The 16,049-nt window shown below is 34.2% G+C and overlaps 1 protein-coding gene across 1 annotated transcript in view; it reads right to left on the bottom strand.

Moving 5' to 3' along the window:
• The window catches only part of LOC136032701 (uncharacterized), a 78,408-nt gene that overhangs the window by 46,525 nt on the left and 15,834 nt on the right, over positions 1-16,049 (bottom strand). Inside the window, exon 3 of the mRNA XM_065713005.1 lies at positions 15,870-16,019. Within this exon, the coding sequence (XP_065569077.1) occupies positions 15,870-16,019 (150 nt within the window). The remainder of the gene's footprint in view (positions 1-15,869; positions 16,020-16,049) is intronic.

The raw sequence follows: 16,049 nt of genomic DNA, 5'->3' as shown, positions 1-16,049 counted from the left end.
GGATATAATAGATTAAACACTGGTTCTAAATCACTATGAACATAACCTGAGCCTAAAACGTACTTTTGAGGTTTCATTCTTCTTCCCCCCATCCGCTACAATACTACAGATTAAAGTTAATCTGTATTTTCCGATATACGTGCTATTTGCATTACTAAATAAAATGGTGCTACTTTATATCTGCTGTTTCGAAGGTTTTAGCCCCCCCCCCCCCCGAAAAAATTCCTGCGTACGTGCCAGATCCCTATCTTTCAGAGTGACCTCAGCCAATAAGCTTTTTTCTGTTTTTTGGCTCTCCTGAAAAATTGCAAAAATGGCGTAGGCTATGTAGCACTCTTAGTTATCACAGCCGATTGGTTCTCGGTCCAAAAAGGTGTTATGTGACCTTTTTTTGTTGAGGCGATATTGCTACAGTTATAGATGATGGACCGAAAGAAAGAATTAAAAGATTTAACGAGTTGATTATACGGTGCGTTCTCATTGGTTCGAAGTAATTTGTCCCCATTAGCCTCATCCTTCAGAGCGACGAAAGCCAACAAACTTTTTTCAGTTTTTTTGGCTCTCTTTAAAAGTTACAAAAATTGCGTATATCATACTTGCAATTATCACAGCTGATTGGTTCTCGGTTGTCCAAAATGTTATGTGACTCTTTTTTGTTGAAGCGATATTACTACAATGCTGAATAATGGGCCAAAAGAAAGAACCGAAAAATCAAACACATTGATTATACGATGCGTTTTCATTACAAACATCAAGAACAAGAAGAACAACAGGGAATTCTTTTCGCAGGGCAGTGGAAATCTAATTTGAATGAATATTTCGGCCCTATATCCATGGTTCGTCCTCAGCAAAACATAAATATATGGAAGAATAAAAACACAACAAAATACGACCAATTCTTCTTTAATATATTTATGTTTTGCTGAGGACGGCCCTTGGACATAGGGCCAAAATATTCATTCAAATTAGATTTCCACTGTCTTGTTAAAAGAATTCCCAATTGTTCTTCTTGTTTTTGATGTATGTGATGGAAAGGCAATGTGGTCTCCGTATCTGTTTGCGTTTTCATTGGTTCGAAGTAGTTTAAAATACGGTATATGACCCTTTTTATCAAGACGATGTTATCATTTTGCTTAATGATAGACGGAGAGAAAGACTTGATGAATTCAACAAACTGATTATACGATGAATTTTCACCCGACAATTAATGTCAGATTCTATCTGTTCTGTTGACGTATCTCTTTTTATTGTTCTGTCATTAGAAACATACGCATTTTAGTAGTTTTTATTTGACAGGCAAAAGACATAGTGCCATCTGAAAAGAGGGATGACAAGTATGGACACGATTTTACGAGATTATAACTTCTGTTTACAACGTTCGCATTAATTAATTTTTAATGGTATGGGCTTTATTCCGTGTGTTGCCTCACAGAAATTTCATCTATTTCCATCTCGAGCAGTGCTTATAGCAAACGTTCGTAAATAGAAATCACTACTTCTCACTCATGTTAATTTTAGAAGATACCGATTTTCTTTTGGTAGAATTGAGAATAAGCACTAAAATTTTTGGACCAGTGGAAACGCTGCCCTCAAAAGATACCGCGTTATATTTATTTTATTTTTTACCAAAATATACCAGATCTACTTTCCTAAAATACTTAACAGTTGCAGTTTTGAATATTGTATATCAAAATTCCGCTTGTTTCATCTTGAACTTGACAGCAATTTTTTTTTGCAGAAGTATATATTTGTTACTAACGATCTGAAAATTATATACTGTATCTCTCACTCATTTCACGCTCGAAAGTATAACAGTTCAAAATAGGGCTGAAACCTTTTAATCGACAGTGAACAGATATAAAAATTTTAGCTGGATTTTTATATCTGTTCACTGTCGATTAAAGGTTTCACAGTTCAAAAGAGGGCTGAAACCTCTTAATCGATAGTGAACAGATATAAGATTTTTAGCTGGTTTTTTATATCTGTTCACTGTCGATTATAAGGTTTCACAGTTCAAAATAGGGCTGAAACCTTTTAATCGACAGTGAACAGATATAAAAATTTTAGCTGGATTTTTATATCCGTTCACTGTCGATTAAAAGGTTTCACAGTTCAAAATAAGGCTGAAACCTTTTAATCGACAGTGAAAAGATATAAAATTTTTAGCTGGAATTTTATATCTGTTCACTGTCGATTAAAAGGTTTTAGCCCTATTTTGAACTGTTATACTTTCGTCATGGAAAGGCAGTGTGGTGTTCGAAGTTATCTACATTTCAACCTCCTATGTGTATTTTGCGACATAGTGCCCTATGAACTCCCACAGCTGATAACTACTCCTACGCCCATTATCCCATGGTGATTATCCCATCACTATTTTGACCATGACACTCTCACCACAACTACCAATCTCTCGTTTTAATATTATTCAGCACTATTATTAATACAGTTTATTAGTCAACATTGCTGCTATTAATATATACGAATACTAATCTGATTGAAAAAAAGATTAGGGATTAAGTTCTTAAGAACGCGAATTTCTAAAGCTTAACAGCACGATTATTAAGCTTAACTCCAGGATAAATTAATTTGAGATTCCATGCTTAGAACGAATGGATATGATTATGAAAACTTATTTCATAGTTTTTATTTAAATCAGTCAATATTTTATACTAATTCAAAAATTTTAGTATATATTTATGTCGATAACGCTATAGCGTTACTTCTGATAGGCAATGCAAAACAATAAACATAAATAAATAAACAAAACATAAATAAATAAACATAAATTAAAGTACCAAGGATATCAAAATAGGACTAGGAATTTTTTTGTCCTCTAAATCATCTTTGGCCAATTCGCTCCTGATTTTCTAAGATTTTTCTTTTGGTTGCTCAAGAACTATGAATTTTTTTTGGCACTGCCACTTTTTGTCAGTGCTGCCGCGTTGAACCATGAATATTAATAAGAAAAACTAGTTCATTGAATTTGACGACTCCGTCCGTAAAAATTCAAACCTTAACAATATGCTAATTCCGAAGAATATATACATCTTCAAAGGAAAGCTACAGTCTCTCAAGCTGCTTAGTGCCATAGGTTTTTAAAAAAAATTATGTTGTTTTTACCGATGTTTCTTTTTTATAAATCTTTGTGCTCGTTGCCATCGAAATTACACCGTTGCGTTTGAAGATCTTTTTACTAAAATCTAATCCCCGATTCTTCCTTTTTTTATGACATATATGGGTTTGCATGTTTCCGATTAACCAATTCAAAAATTATATTTCATTTTGATTGTCCTTGATAGTTTAAACACGCTAGGACTTGTAACAAAACAGAACATTGAAACACTTTTTAGATAAAACGGTTGAATGAGATTCTATATTTAAAGGCGTCCACGAACTGATGGCCACTAAATACTGGTCAAAGGAAGAAGCAACAATAATGAGACGAGGACCGTGTTCAGAATACTTGTTCGGGGGGTATTTTTTTCAGGAGCGGGGATTTACAAAACCAACACATATAAAAAATAAGTTTTATGCATTTTTATTACGTTTTACTAGTCGAGCAAACATTTCGGGTCGCGGGTGAAACCCCTAATGTCTCCTCTGAATATGGCCTTGAATGATTCAGTAGCGATTCACTACTTCAGACCAACCACATTCTTCTTAGACAATAAACTCTGGGGTGACTAGAAAAAAAAGTGTATATAGTCTCTAGCTTTTAAGAATTAAGAATGCCTAAAGGTTTAAAATATGCAATGAGAGAAATGGCTCTGTAGTAGGCATATACAAGAGGACATTTGTCCATCTTACTATGTTCCCATTACCCCTTCTCCCAAATCTTGTTGTTTTTCTTATACTTTCTATTCAATCTGCCAATTCTTCGTGTATTTTAAGGTGCTTTCCCTCCATAAGAAAATCACCTAGACTTGGCAGCCTATAAATAGGACTGATATTAATCTATTTTCTGATCCAGTGCCAACCCTACCCTAAGTTTTTTGTTGTTATATTTCGGCTAACTAACTACTAAATGAGGTTTGTACGAAACATGACATTGTTTAGCATAACAAGCCAAATAGAGGTGTACTCAGAAAAACAATTTAGTAGCAAGTAAATATTACTCATCAACATTGTTTTAATTTTGGCCAGGCTCTAGAAGATAATAAAAAAAAAACAAGTTTTTTAAACTGAAAGTACTGAGTGACATTAAAACTTAAAACGAACAGAAATTATTACGTATATGATGGGATTCTCCTTCTCGTCAATACCTGGCTCTTTACGCTAAATTTTGGATTTTGTTCCAATTCTTTAAGAAGGACCCCTGAATGACAATGACCGTTTAATTACAAAAAATGGCTCTTTTGAAAGTACTTAAAAACTTTAGTGTAAAGAGCGAGGTATTGAATAGAGGGCGAACCCACTCAAATACATAATAATTTCTATTCGTTTTAAGTTTTAATGTTGCTCCCTACCTTCAGTTGAAAAAAAAATCATTTTTTATTTAGTTTCTGGTGTTTTTCTAAATAATAATGGGAAATCTGGCACCCCCTCATGGAAAATTCCCTTCTCCCATGAAACATTCAACCATGGAAAGATCCCCCCACGTTACCCCCGACCCTCCATCCCCACCAGAAGATATCCCCCCTTAAGAAATTTGTATACATCCCAATAACCAATACTATATTTAAACAATAGGCAAAGTTCATAACTTGCAGTCCTTCCCCCGAGAGCTGTAGGGAATTAAGTCATCCTCAAAGATATAGTTGCTATGTTTTTCGACTATACTGGATAAAATGGCTATCTCAAAATCTGATCAGGTGAGTTTGGGAAAAATTGAGAGTGGGAGAGGGCCTAGTTGCCCTCCGATTGTTTTTGGTCACTTAAAACGACTCTAGAACTTTTAATTTCCGTCCGAATGAGCCCGCTCGCAATATTCTAGGATAACTGGGTTGGTACAATCACCCCTGGGAAAAAAGGTATGTGTTTAGTTTAGAGCACTTAAAAATGCTAATTCTAGAAGCACATCCATTTCTGGTTAACCCACCTCCTCCATGGGGCAAACTAAAAATGCGTAAAGTGGGCTTTCTTACAGGTAACATTACCTATAGAGCGAAGCGTATTAGTCCATGATCCCCGCGGGCAGCGGGGTGAGGTCTGTATTCTATATTTATTTAATAAACCTCATTTGAGGTTTTTTCTTTTTTTTTTTGGTTTTATCACTCATTGTTGAATAAATATAGAATACAGACCTCGCCCCGCTACCCGCGGGGCTCATGGACTAATACGCTTCGCTCTATAGGTAATGTTATCTGTAAGCAAGCCCACTTTACACATTTTTAGTCTTGTTGGAGGTGAATTTTAGATAGCTAAATAATGGATACACTTCCCTAATAATGACAAAGAAACAATATGCGATCATCAGAATCTTGCTATTTGCAGTAATACGCACTTTAGACAGCTTGGAACGAAACTAAAGTTTTACCAAAAAAACTAATTTAAGCAAATAAACACGCGCCCGTGACCTTTCTTCTGGTAAAAAATAAAAAATCCACAGTTTTGCAGATAAGAGCTTGGAACCGCTAAAGTAGGGTCCTCTGATATGCTGAATCTGATGGCGTGATTTTCATTAGGATTCTATGACTTTTAGGGGCTGTTTCTCCCTTTTTTGAAAAAAGGCATATTTTCTCAGGCTCTTACCTTTTGATAGGTAAGACTAAATTTGGTAAAGCTTATATATTTGAAATCAGCATAAAAATTCAATTTTTTTTATTTCTCTATTATTATCAAAATTCTCGTTTTACAGTTTTGGTTACTATTGAGCCGGGTTGCTCCTTACTTACAGTTCGTTACCACAAGCTGTTGGATGATAAACCCCGGGTTCGAAACTGTAGCTGATAGGTATTTTTTTTTACTGTTTTCTATTAGTAAAAATAATGTAGTGATGTAAAGATATTAAAATTTAGTTATATGCTTATAGCTATTACAAAAATATCAACTCAGGTCAGTTTAAATAAAATTAATTAGTATAATAATACTCAATTTTAGACCAGTTTGATACTGGAATTTACCCAAAATTAATGGAGGGGGATTTAATTAACTAGAAAAAAGGCTGATGTCATCAAAGTGAATAGATTTTTTTTAACATAATATATTTGTTTATATTTATATTATATTTATATTATATTACATATTTACTTAATTTTTTAATAAAAAAAATTCAGTCCAAAAAATGATAATACTTGGCAAAATTTTTATAATATCACCGCAAGTTTCACAGCAAAATTTGTCTAGTATGATTTTAATAATACTAGACAAAATTGGGTAATACCAGGAAAGATTCTGATAAAGCAATGCAAGATGTTCGATAATATCACCCAAGATTTTGATAATACCACACAAGATTTTGGTAATACTTGGCAAAATTGTTATAATACCACACACATTTTTTTTATTACCTGGCAAGATTTTTATAATACCAAAGAGGATTATCATAATATCTGAAAAGATTTAGATAATACCACGCAAGATTTTGGTAATACTTGGAAAAATTTTGATAATACCATATACGACTTTGATAGCACCATTCTTGATTCTGTTAATATCAGACAAGTTTTAGTAGTTCCAGAAAATGTTTTGTTAATATCAGGTAAGATTTTAATATTTCCAAACAAGATTTTGTTAATAGCTCGCAAGATTTTGATAATACCATATAAGGTTTCGACAATACCAGAGAGGATTCTCATAGTATATGACAAGATTTTGATAATACTAGACAAGATTTGGTAATACCATGCAAGATTGATAATGGAATGGAAGATGTTTGATAATGTCACGCAAGATTTTGATAATACTATGCAAGATTTTGGTAGCGCTTGAAGAAATTTTTATAACAAAACATGGCTAAAATTTTTATCAATATCACTACCTATGATTATATGACCACCTTTCCAAAAAATCATTTGATAGAACCAGCTGCTAATAGCCTAAAAATTCTGAGTCCAAAAAATATCCTGAAGTAAAAAAAGAAAAAATGTCACTAAGAACTTTATTTTTCTAACAGGAAATTTCACGACTAACATATCTTTATTATCTTCATTTCGCATTTCGAAAATATCACACATGATTTACGTATCTTGTTTGTCATTTGAAGACATGAATAAAAAATTTAAGTTAAAAAAATTAAAATTAAAAAAAATACAAAAAAGGGAGCAAAAAGCTGGGGGAGGGGCATTGGAACCCTTAGAGGTGGAACATGGATGATCAAGTGCTGTCGTATAATTGCTTAAAATATATGAGACTCTATTATTTTCAGCTTTATGCACACGCCAATACTAAACGTTATTTTCAAATGACAGAAAAATTTATTCATATAATTGTCATGACTTGAATATTAAACATTATAATAACTGGACAAGGGTTTTTTTTTCAATGAAGATCGAATATTTGCTTATCATGTCCTGACAGGAATAGGTAGGTCATTCACCCAAAAGTGTCGGATACCTTTCAGGGCGGCTGGTTATGTTTCTAGGTTAATGCTCTATTTCAGCATATGCAACCTCAAATGACCAAATAAGGAGGTTCCCTCTGTAGTATAGGGAAGATTTAGTGCCCAAAATAAGGAAGTTCCTTCCGGATTATTGTCCCTTAGACTACTGATGTTGAAAGATATCTATCGTTATTGACATTTTGACTGACAAATTCAGACGGCTTAACCTGGACTTTTCAGGATTTTCAGAAACCCTTCTCTTAGGTTTAAAAGAAATATATCGTATATAAAATTTGTACTAGAGCTTTTTGCTGATGAACTAGATGTCTCTGACTTCTGATAATCGAATACCTATTTCTCTGAAAATTAGGAGACCATAATCCGAAATTTTCAAGGGACCGAGCATTATGAACATACTTTCGAGATGTATCGCCCGGTCCCCTTCACATTTAAAATCTTAAATGTGACAATTTGAAAACACTCAAGTCAGACAGACTTCAGTTACTTGATGATGCGACCGGATAGTCAGTCTTCGTCAAATTCTATAAGATCGTTTAGAGATAAGCAAGAGACAACTCAAACTTTGTTGACTTTTTTCACGGACCTTCGTGAACTTTTTGACTTTGTGAACTAAGATGTTACGTGGAAAGGGATAATAGACGATGGACGGCGCCTTCAGACGTCTAGAATCTTATAAATCTTGAATGAAAACTAGCCTAAATATTGATGGTGAGTTCTGACATTTTTATAATCTTAGGAACAGTTCCTCGAGGGCATATCTTGTTCCTCACCCTTTTCAATTTTGACATTCTTTGGATATTGAAAGTATTAAACCACGCGCATATGATTTGTCAAGTAACCACTTTTGTTTCCATCTTTTATAGTTTTCTGTGTTATCCTATATTTTAAACCCCACACGCCCAGCTCAGGTCGAGGGATAGAGGACTCATCATAATTGCAGGTATAGATTTATAATAAAATTCGCTTGTTACTAGGTTACATCTGACGTTTCAACTGCAAAAAGCTAGATATTAAGTGCTGCAACAGTTGTTGAACTCAATACTTCTGGTATCTAAAATGATTCACTACTGATAGTTGGTTGGAACATCGAACCAAAATTGTGAATTTTAACATATTATTAATTTCACTTTATTTATTTTATTAAAAATTAATTTTATTATTTGAAATTTTAAGATAAAATAGCACAAAAAAAAGTCTGACAAAAATTAAATTGAAGCTGACTGTGTCATTCTTTCATTTGATAAAAAAAAACCTGAAAATGGTAATGAGTCTCATAAGAGTAATCAAAAGAGAAATTTGGTCCAAAGCAAATCCCATCCCCCACCACTCACTCTCTGCATTGTCGGATAATATATGATGTCTTTATTATTGTTATGATGGTTTCGAGTTAATAATGCCCATATAGAACAAAGGATCAACCCCTAATCACCATTACCAACTGCACTGGAAGACCAAGAACGCTTCGTAGTACAACATTTAAAAAAATTTTACTTTTTTGGCAAAAATAACAAAAAAACTAATCCTTACCCTCTCCCCTGTAAAAATGTAGACGGATTTACTTTACGTCTTAAAACAAATATCTCTAACGCCTTTGATATCGATAGAGTCAATACTCAAAAGTACTCCAACTTTTATTTATTGCGTTCTTTTTATCCCATTAGACACGTGAACATAAAAATTATAAAACACTTTTCTTCTTCATTTTTAAGTCTCCGGCCGCCATTAGGCATAACCATGGAGCCAGGGTAAGGGGGGCTGAAACATACACTCTCTATGACCACAGATGATTTGAGAATTTTTTTTTTGCAAAATGAAAGTCTCTGAAGCCTTTAATGTGAATGCATCAGTGCTCAAAAAAATTTCAATTCTGATTTATTCCAAGTCTGAAGGAAAAAACTTCATTTTCCACTTCATTTTTGTCTCTTTGACAAAAAACTACGATTTAAAAGTTGCATTTTCATCAGTTTTGAGTGATTTAGAATGTTTTCTTAATACTTAAATTCAAGCCTAAAAGACATTCTTATGACTGTGTATTTCAAGTTCAAAACGTCTGTATTGTTACCAAATAAAAATTCCGATTTAAACTAGGGAAAAATAACCCCCTAGCACCCGATGGATAATTCTAGACAGGCTCAATTTCCGTTCTAAAATTTAAGTCACTGAAGCCTTTAATGTAAATACAATTTGTGGTCAAAACGTTTCAATTCTGATTAATTCCAGGTCTTTTTTTCATCCAATTTATGTATGAAAATAAAACCATTAAAAGCATTTTTCTCCGTTCTTGAGGCTTTTCTTCGTTTATTATAGCCATCTGTCATAATAAACGGAATCAAAGGAAGGGGACAGAGGCATACCAGCCCCATGAGTTGTGTGATTTAGAGGGCAACTTTTAGCTAAGGAAAATGTAATTACTATCCTTAGGAATTTGCCACTAGTTTTATCTTTTAGCTTTCGGGAAGATTTCTCCGTGATTTGTAGTAAATTTTGAGGATGTTATCAAACAGTTCGTGGTAACGAACTGCAGTAAGGAGCGACCCGGCTCAATAGTAAACGAAACTCTAAAAAACGGAATTTTGATGCTGAAATATACATCAAAAGAATCAGATTTTCATGCTGATTTTAAACATATAAGTTTCATCAAATATAGTCTTTGTCGTCAAAAGTTACGAGCCTGAAAAAATTTGCCTTATTTTAGAAAATAGGGGAAAGACCCCCTAAAAGTCACAGAATCTTAACGAAAATCACACCATCGCATTCAGCGTATCAGAGAACGCCACAGCAAAATTTTCAAGCTCCTATCTACAAAAATGTGGGATTTCGTATTTTTTGCCAGAAGACAAATCACGGGTGCGTGTATATTTGTTTGTTTGTTTTTTTTTTTTTTTTTTCCCCAGGGGTCATCGTATCGACCAAGTGGTCCTAGGATGTCGCAAGAGGGCTCATTCTAACGGAAATGAAAAGTTCTAGTTCCCTTTTTAAGTGACCGAAAAATTTGAGGGCACCTAGGCCCCCTCCCACATTCATTTTTCTCTAAAGTCAACAGATCAAAATTTTGATCTTTGAACTTAAAACGAACAGAAATTACTCCGTATATGAAATGGATTGTCCCCTCCGCAATCCCTCGCTCTTTACGCTAAAGTTTGACTCTTTGCTACAATTCTGCTTTTTAAAACAATTAAAAGCTTTAGCGTAAAGAGTGAGGGATTGCGGAGGGGACAACCCATTTCATATACGGAGTAATTTCTGTTCGTTTTAAGTTTTAATGTCGCTCCTTACTTTCAGTTAAAAAAAACTAGTTTTTTTTATGTTATTATAAACGGACTAGTTGAAGTTTTATAGAATTTCTAGTCACAAGAATGCCTTTTAGGCTTGAATTTAAGCATTAAAAAAATTTTTAAATCATTCAAAACTGGAAAAAATGCAACTCTTATTTGGTAGTTTTTGGTCAAAGAGACAAATAATGATAAAAATTTGGAAGGTTTTTCATCGAAATGGCAACCCTGTCTAATTAGCTTACTCATACTAAAAATCGTTATTTTGGAAGCAAACTGGATGGTTTTGGATATTTTTTTTTTATTAAATCAGTTCGCCACTCACAAGGGTTTCCACACTATCAAGACTCCTAGCCCCAGCTCTTCTAATTCTCAACAGTTTCTATTTAGCAGGGTTATGTTGTTCCTTAAGGGGTATATATGACATTCGAAAGCAGAAAGATCCCTTCATTACCCTCAAATACAGCCTTCCTGACAAAACTAAATGGGCAATCTTAATTTTTACGCGATGAGTCAAAATTGAACTTTGAGCGCTATCTATTTTTAAGTTAATATAAAGGAATTTAACCTTTGCAGTCAGACATCTTTTAAGCTGCAGAAGAAGTGTACTTTTAGTTCAAAACGTCTGTATTCATTCATTTTAAATGTTTATTAAAATAATTTCAACGTAGGAATCTTTGCTAGATGTTTTTTACATAGACTTGTTAAGCTATGGTACTTTTGCCAAATAAAAATGAATGTTTCTAATGTTATCTTTGGATATAATTACTAACAAGTTTCAAGGTCATGAAATAAAATTTCATAAACATATTTATTGATTGGCCTGGGATTTTTTGTTCTTTGAAAACTAATGTTCTTTAATTTCAGAATGTTTACCAAGAAAATGCTGGCGTCTTTATGAAAAAGTTAGCCATCATTATCGTAGTATACCGCCAGGAGGGAGCTCTTTTGTCGAGCGAAGAGCCGCACATACATGCTTCCAGCCTCGCCCATGGCTAGCTCAGCCTACTATGGCTAGAACTTTGGGTATTTCTCCCACCCCAAGACATTATTTACTTTCATTTGTTCTTTTTCAGTGATAATTTTTTATACTTTTATAAGTCCAGGATTATTTGTCTCTTACAAATTTGAATTACAAAAGCGAGAAAGGATAATACCCAATGTCTCTTATGCTGTGAAACTGACCCAAACTAAAGGTTCCCTACATATATATATATATATATATATATATATATATATATATATATATATATATAGCTGTGTTTATATTATGCAGTCTTAGCTCTTTATATTCCATTTAAATAACAAGAAATGAGGATAACTTCATGCGTTGTTTGTCTATTAAAAAGCCCGCTGTGGTTTTCATTTCAGCAAGCCGTCCTGGCTGAGTGGTTGGCGCGCTGGCGTGGGAGGTGTCCGAGGGGCACGGGTTCAATCCCAGTTGTGACCAGTTATTTAGTTTGGGACGGGGGTCAGTGGCGTGACTCTGTAAGCTCAGCCAGAGTCGACCCAGCTCTAAATGGGTACCTAAGACATCTGGGGAAGGTAAGCAGGAAGGGTGTGTGAAAGCACAGGAGGGTTGGCCCCCAACCCCCCATTGCGCTTCCTGGCTGAAGGGCCATGAAACGCAGCACCGCCAGTTTGGACCTTAAGGGTATCGTGCCGTCTTACTTACTTTACTTTTTTGTATTTTTAATATTCCTCATTTAGCTCAATTAGGATCGTAAAGAGCTCGGGAAATCAGGCTCTTTCGGTACGGAAAACCTCAGAAAGCGGAATTTTTGATACTCAAAGGGCTCGTGATGCTGGCACTTTTCCTATTATTTATATATTGATCAATAAATTTCTTGTAATTATTTCCTTAGTCAATAAAATGGACCTACAATAAAAAGATTATCAAATCGCTAAAACCTTTTTCTATTTTGAGTTAGTCATGAACATTACCTCATCAAACTTGAATTTTATAAAGTCTATTGTTACTGACGCTAATTTGGCTGGTAACAGGATACTTTAAGGTAGGAAAAATACATTTTTGAAAGGTGATACATATTTTCATTCCAGCAATATTCTCGGTATGTATAGAAGTCCAATTTTATCACTTTGATTTGCAGCAAGAACAACAAACACCTGGAAATTTTACAGTTGAACCAATAAAAATTAAGATAAGTTAGTTACTGGTTATTGTTTATGTCAAAATGGAAATTTATATTCCATTTTTTTCAAGCTCCTATCTACAAAAATGTGGGATTTCGTATTTTTTGCCAGAAGACAAATCACGGGTGCGTGTATATTTGTTTGTTTGTTTTTTTTTTTTTCTTTTCCCCAGGGGTCATCGTATCGACCAAGTGGTCCTAGGATGTCGCAAGAGGGCTCATTCTAACGGAAATGAAAAGTTCTAGTGCCCTTTTTAAGTGACCAAAAAATTTGAGGGCACCTAGGCCCCCTCCCACGCACATTTTTCTCTAAAGTCAACAGATCAAAATTTTGATCTTTGAATTTAAAACGAACAGAAATTACTCCGCATATGAAATGGATTGTTCCCTCCACAATCCCTCGCTCTTTACGCTAAAGTTTGACTCTTTGCCACAATTCTGCTTTTTAAAACAATTAAAAGCTTTAGCGTAAAGAGCGATGGATTGCGGAGGGGACAACCCATTTCATATACGGAGTAATTTCTGTTCGTTTTAAGTTTTAATGTCGCTCCTTACTTTCAGTTAAAAAAAACTAGTTTTTTTTATGTTATTATAAACGGACTAGTTGAAGTTTTATAGAATTTCTAGTCACAAGAATGCCTTTTAGGCTTGAATTTAAGCATTAAAAAAAGTTTTTAAATCATTCAAAACTGGAAAAAATGCAACTCTTATTTGGTAGTTTTTGGTCAAAGAGACAAATAATGATAAAAATTTGGAAGGTTTTTCATCGAAATGGCAACCCTGTCTAATTAGCTTACTCATACTAAAAATCGTTATTTTGGAAGCAAACTGGATGGTCACAAGGGTTTCCACACTATCAAGACTCCTAGCCCCAGCTCTTCTAATTCTCAACAGTTTCTATTTAGCAGGGTTATGTTGTTCCTTAAGGGGTATATATGACACTCGAAAGCAGAAAGATCCCTTCATTACCCTCAAATACAGCCTTCCTGACAAAACTAAATGGGCAATCTTAATTTTTACGCGATGAGTCAAAATTGAACTTTGAGCGCTATCTATTTTCAAGTTAATATAAAGGAATTTAACCTTTGGAATCAGACATCTTTTAAGCTGCAGAAGAAGTGTACTTTTAGTTCAAAACGTCTGTATTCATTCATTTTAAATGTTTATTAAAATACTTTCAACGTAGGAATCTTTGCTAGATGTTTTTTACATAGACTTGTTAAGCTATGGTATTTTTGCCAAATAAAAATGAATGTTTCTAATGTTATCTTTGGATATAATTACTAATAAGTTTCAAGGTCATGAAATAAAATTTCATAAACATATTTATTGATTGGCCTGGGATTTTTTTTTCTTTGAAAACTAATGTTCTTTAATTTCAGAATGTTTACCAAGAAAATGCTGGCGTCTTTATGAAAAAGTTAGCCATCATTATCGTAGTATACCGCCAGGAGGGAGCTCTTTTGTCGAGCGAAGAGCCGCACATACATGCTCCCAGCCTCGCCCTTGGCTAGCTCAGCCTACTATTGCTAGAACTTCGGGTATTTCTCCCACCCCAAGACATTATTTACTTTCATTTGTTCTTTTTCAGTGATAATTTTTTATACTTTTATAAGTCCAGGATTATTTGTCTCTTACAAATTCGAATTACAAAAGCGAGAAAGGATGATACCCAATGTCTCTTATGCTGTGAAACTGACCCAAACTAAAGATTCCGTACATATATACTGTACATAGCTGTGTTTATATTATGCAGTCTTAGCTCTTTATATTCCATTCAAATAACAAGAAATGAGGATAACTTCATGCGTTGTTTGTCTATTAAAAAGCCCGCTGTGGTTTTCATTTCAGCAAGCCGTCCTGGCTGAGTGGTTGGCGCGCTGGCGTGGGAGGTGTCCGAGGGGCACGGGTTCAATCCCAGTTGTGACCAGTTATTTAGTTTGGGACGGGGGTCAGTGGCTTGACTCTGTAAGCTCAGCCAGAGTCGACCCAGCTCTAAATGGGTACCTAAGACATCTGGGGAAGGTAAGCAGGAAGGGTGTGTGAAAGCACAGGATGGTTGGCCCCCAACCCCCCATTGCGCTTCCTGGCTGAAGGGCCATGAAACGCAGCACCGCCAGTTTGGACCTTAAGGGTATCGTGCCGTCTTACTTACTTTACTTTTTTGTATTTTTAATATTCCTCATTTAGCTCAATTAGGATCGTAAAGAGCTCGGGAAATCAGGCTCTTTCGGTACGGAAAACCTCAGAAAGCGGAATTTTTGATATTCAAAGGGCTCGTGATGCTGGCACTTTTCCTATTATTTATATATTGATCAATAAATTTCTTGTAATTATTTCCTTAGTCAATAAAATGGACCTACAATAAAAAGATTATCAAATCGCTAAAACCTTTTTCTATTTTGAGTTAGTCATGAACATTACCTCATCAAACTTGAATTTTATAAAGTCTATTGTTACTGACGCTAATTTGGCTGGTAACAGGATACTTTAAGGTAGGAAAAATACATTTTTGAAAGGTGATACATATTTTCATTCCAGCAATATTCTCGGTATGTATAGGAGTCCAATTTTATCACTTTGATTTGCAGCAAGAACAACAAACACCTGGAAATTTTACAGTTGAACCAATAAAAATTAAGATAAGTTAGTTACTGGTTATTGTTTATGTCAAAATGGAAATTTATATTCCATTTTTTTCTATTTTATATTCCATTTTATGTAAAAATTTTGAAATTTGAATTTTTCAATTTGAAAAATTTTGAATTTGAAATTTTGAGGTAACTTGAAAATTTGTCGTTGTTCTTTTCAATTTTAGAAAAATATTAATCTCATTTTCAGCAACCTTAGTGATAATCTATGCACAAAAAAGCAATAAACATATAAAACACAAAGTATAAAACCCCGAACATATAGAGATACATTTGTGAAATTTGGTCTTACCAGGTTATTTTTCAGTGTTTCTACCAATGCTTCTTGAAATCCACTCTGGCCATACCAAGACAGGTTTGAGGAGTTCAAAATGAGTGAGACTACGCAGAGGGTTTCTTGGCTTTTCAAGTCCAGTAAATCCATAATGTACACGTCTGTCGTCTATAATTCAGATTTAAAATATAATTACCG

This window comes from Artemia franciscana, chromosome 11 (genome assembly GCF_032884065.1).
Source record: "Artemia franciscana chromosome 11, ASM3288406v1, whole genome shotgun sequence".
Classification (NCBI taxonomy): domain Eukaryota; kingdom Metazoa; phylum Arthropoda; class Branchiopoda; order Anostraca; family Artemiidae; genus Artemia; species Artemia franciscana.
The sequence above is the reverse complement of the archived record's forward strand: the minus strand, read 5'-3'. Positions and strand labels throughout refer to the sequence as shown.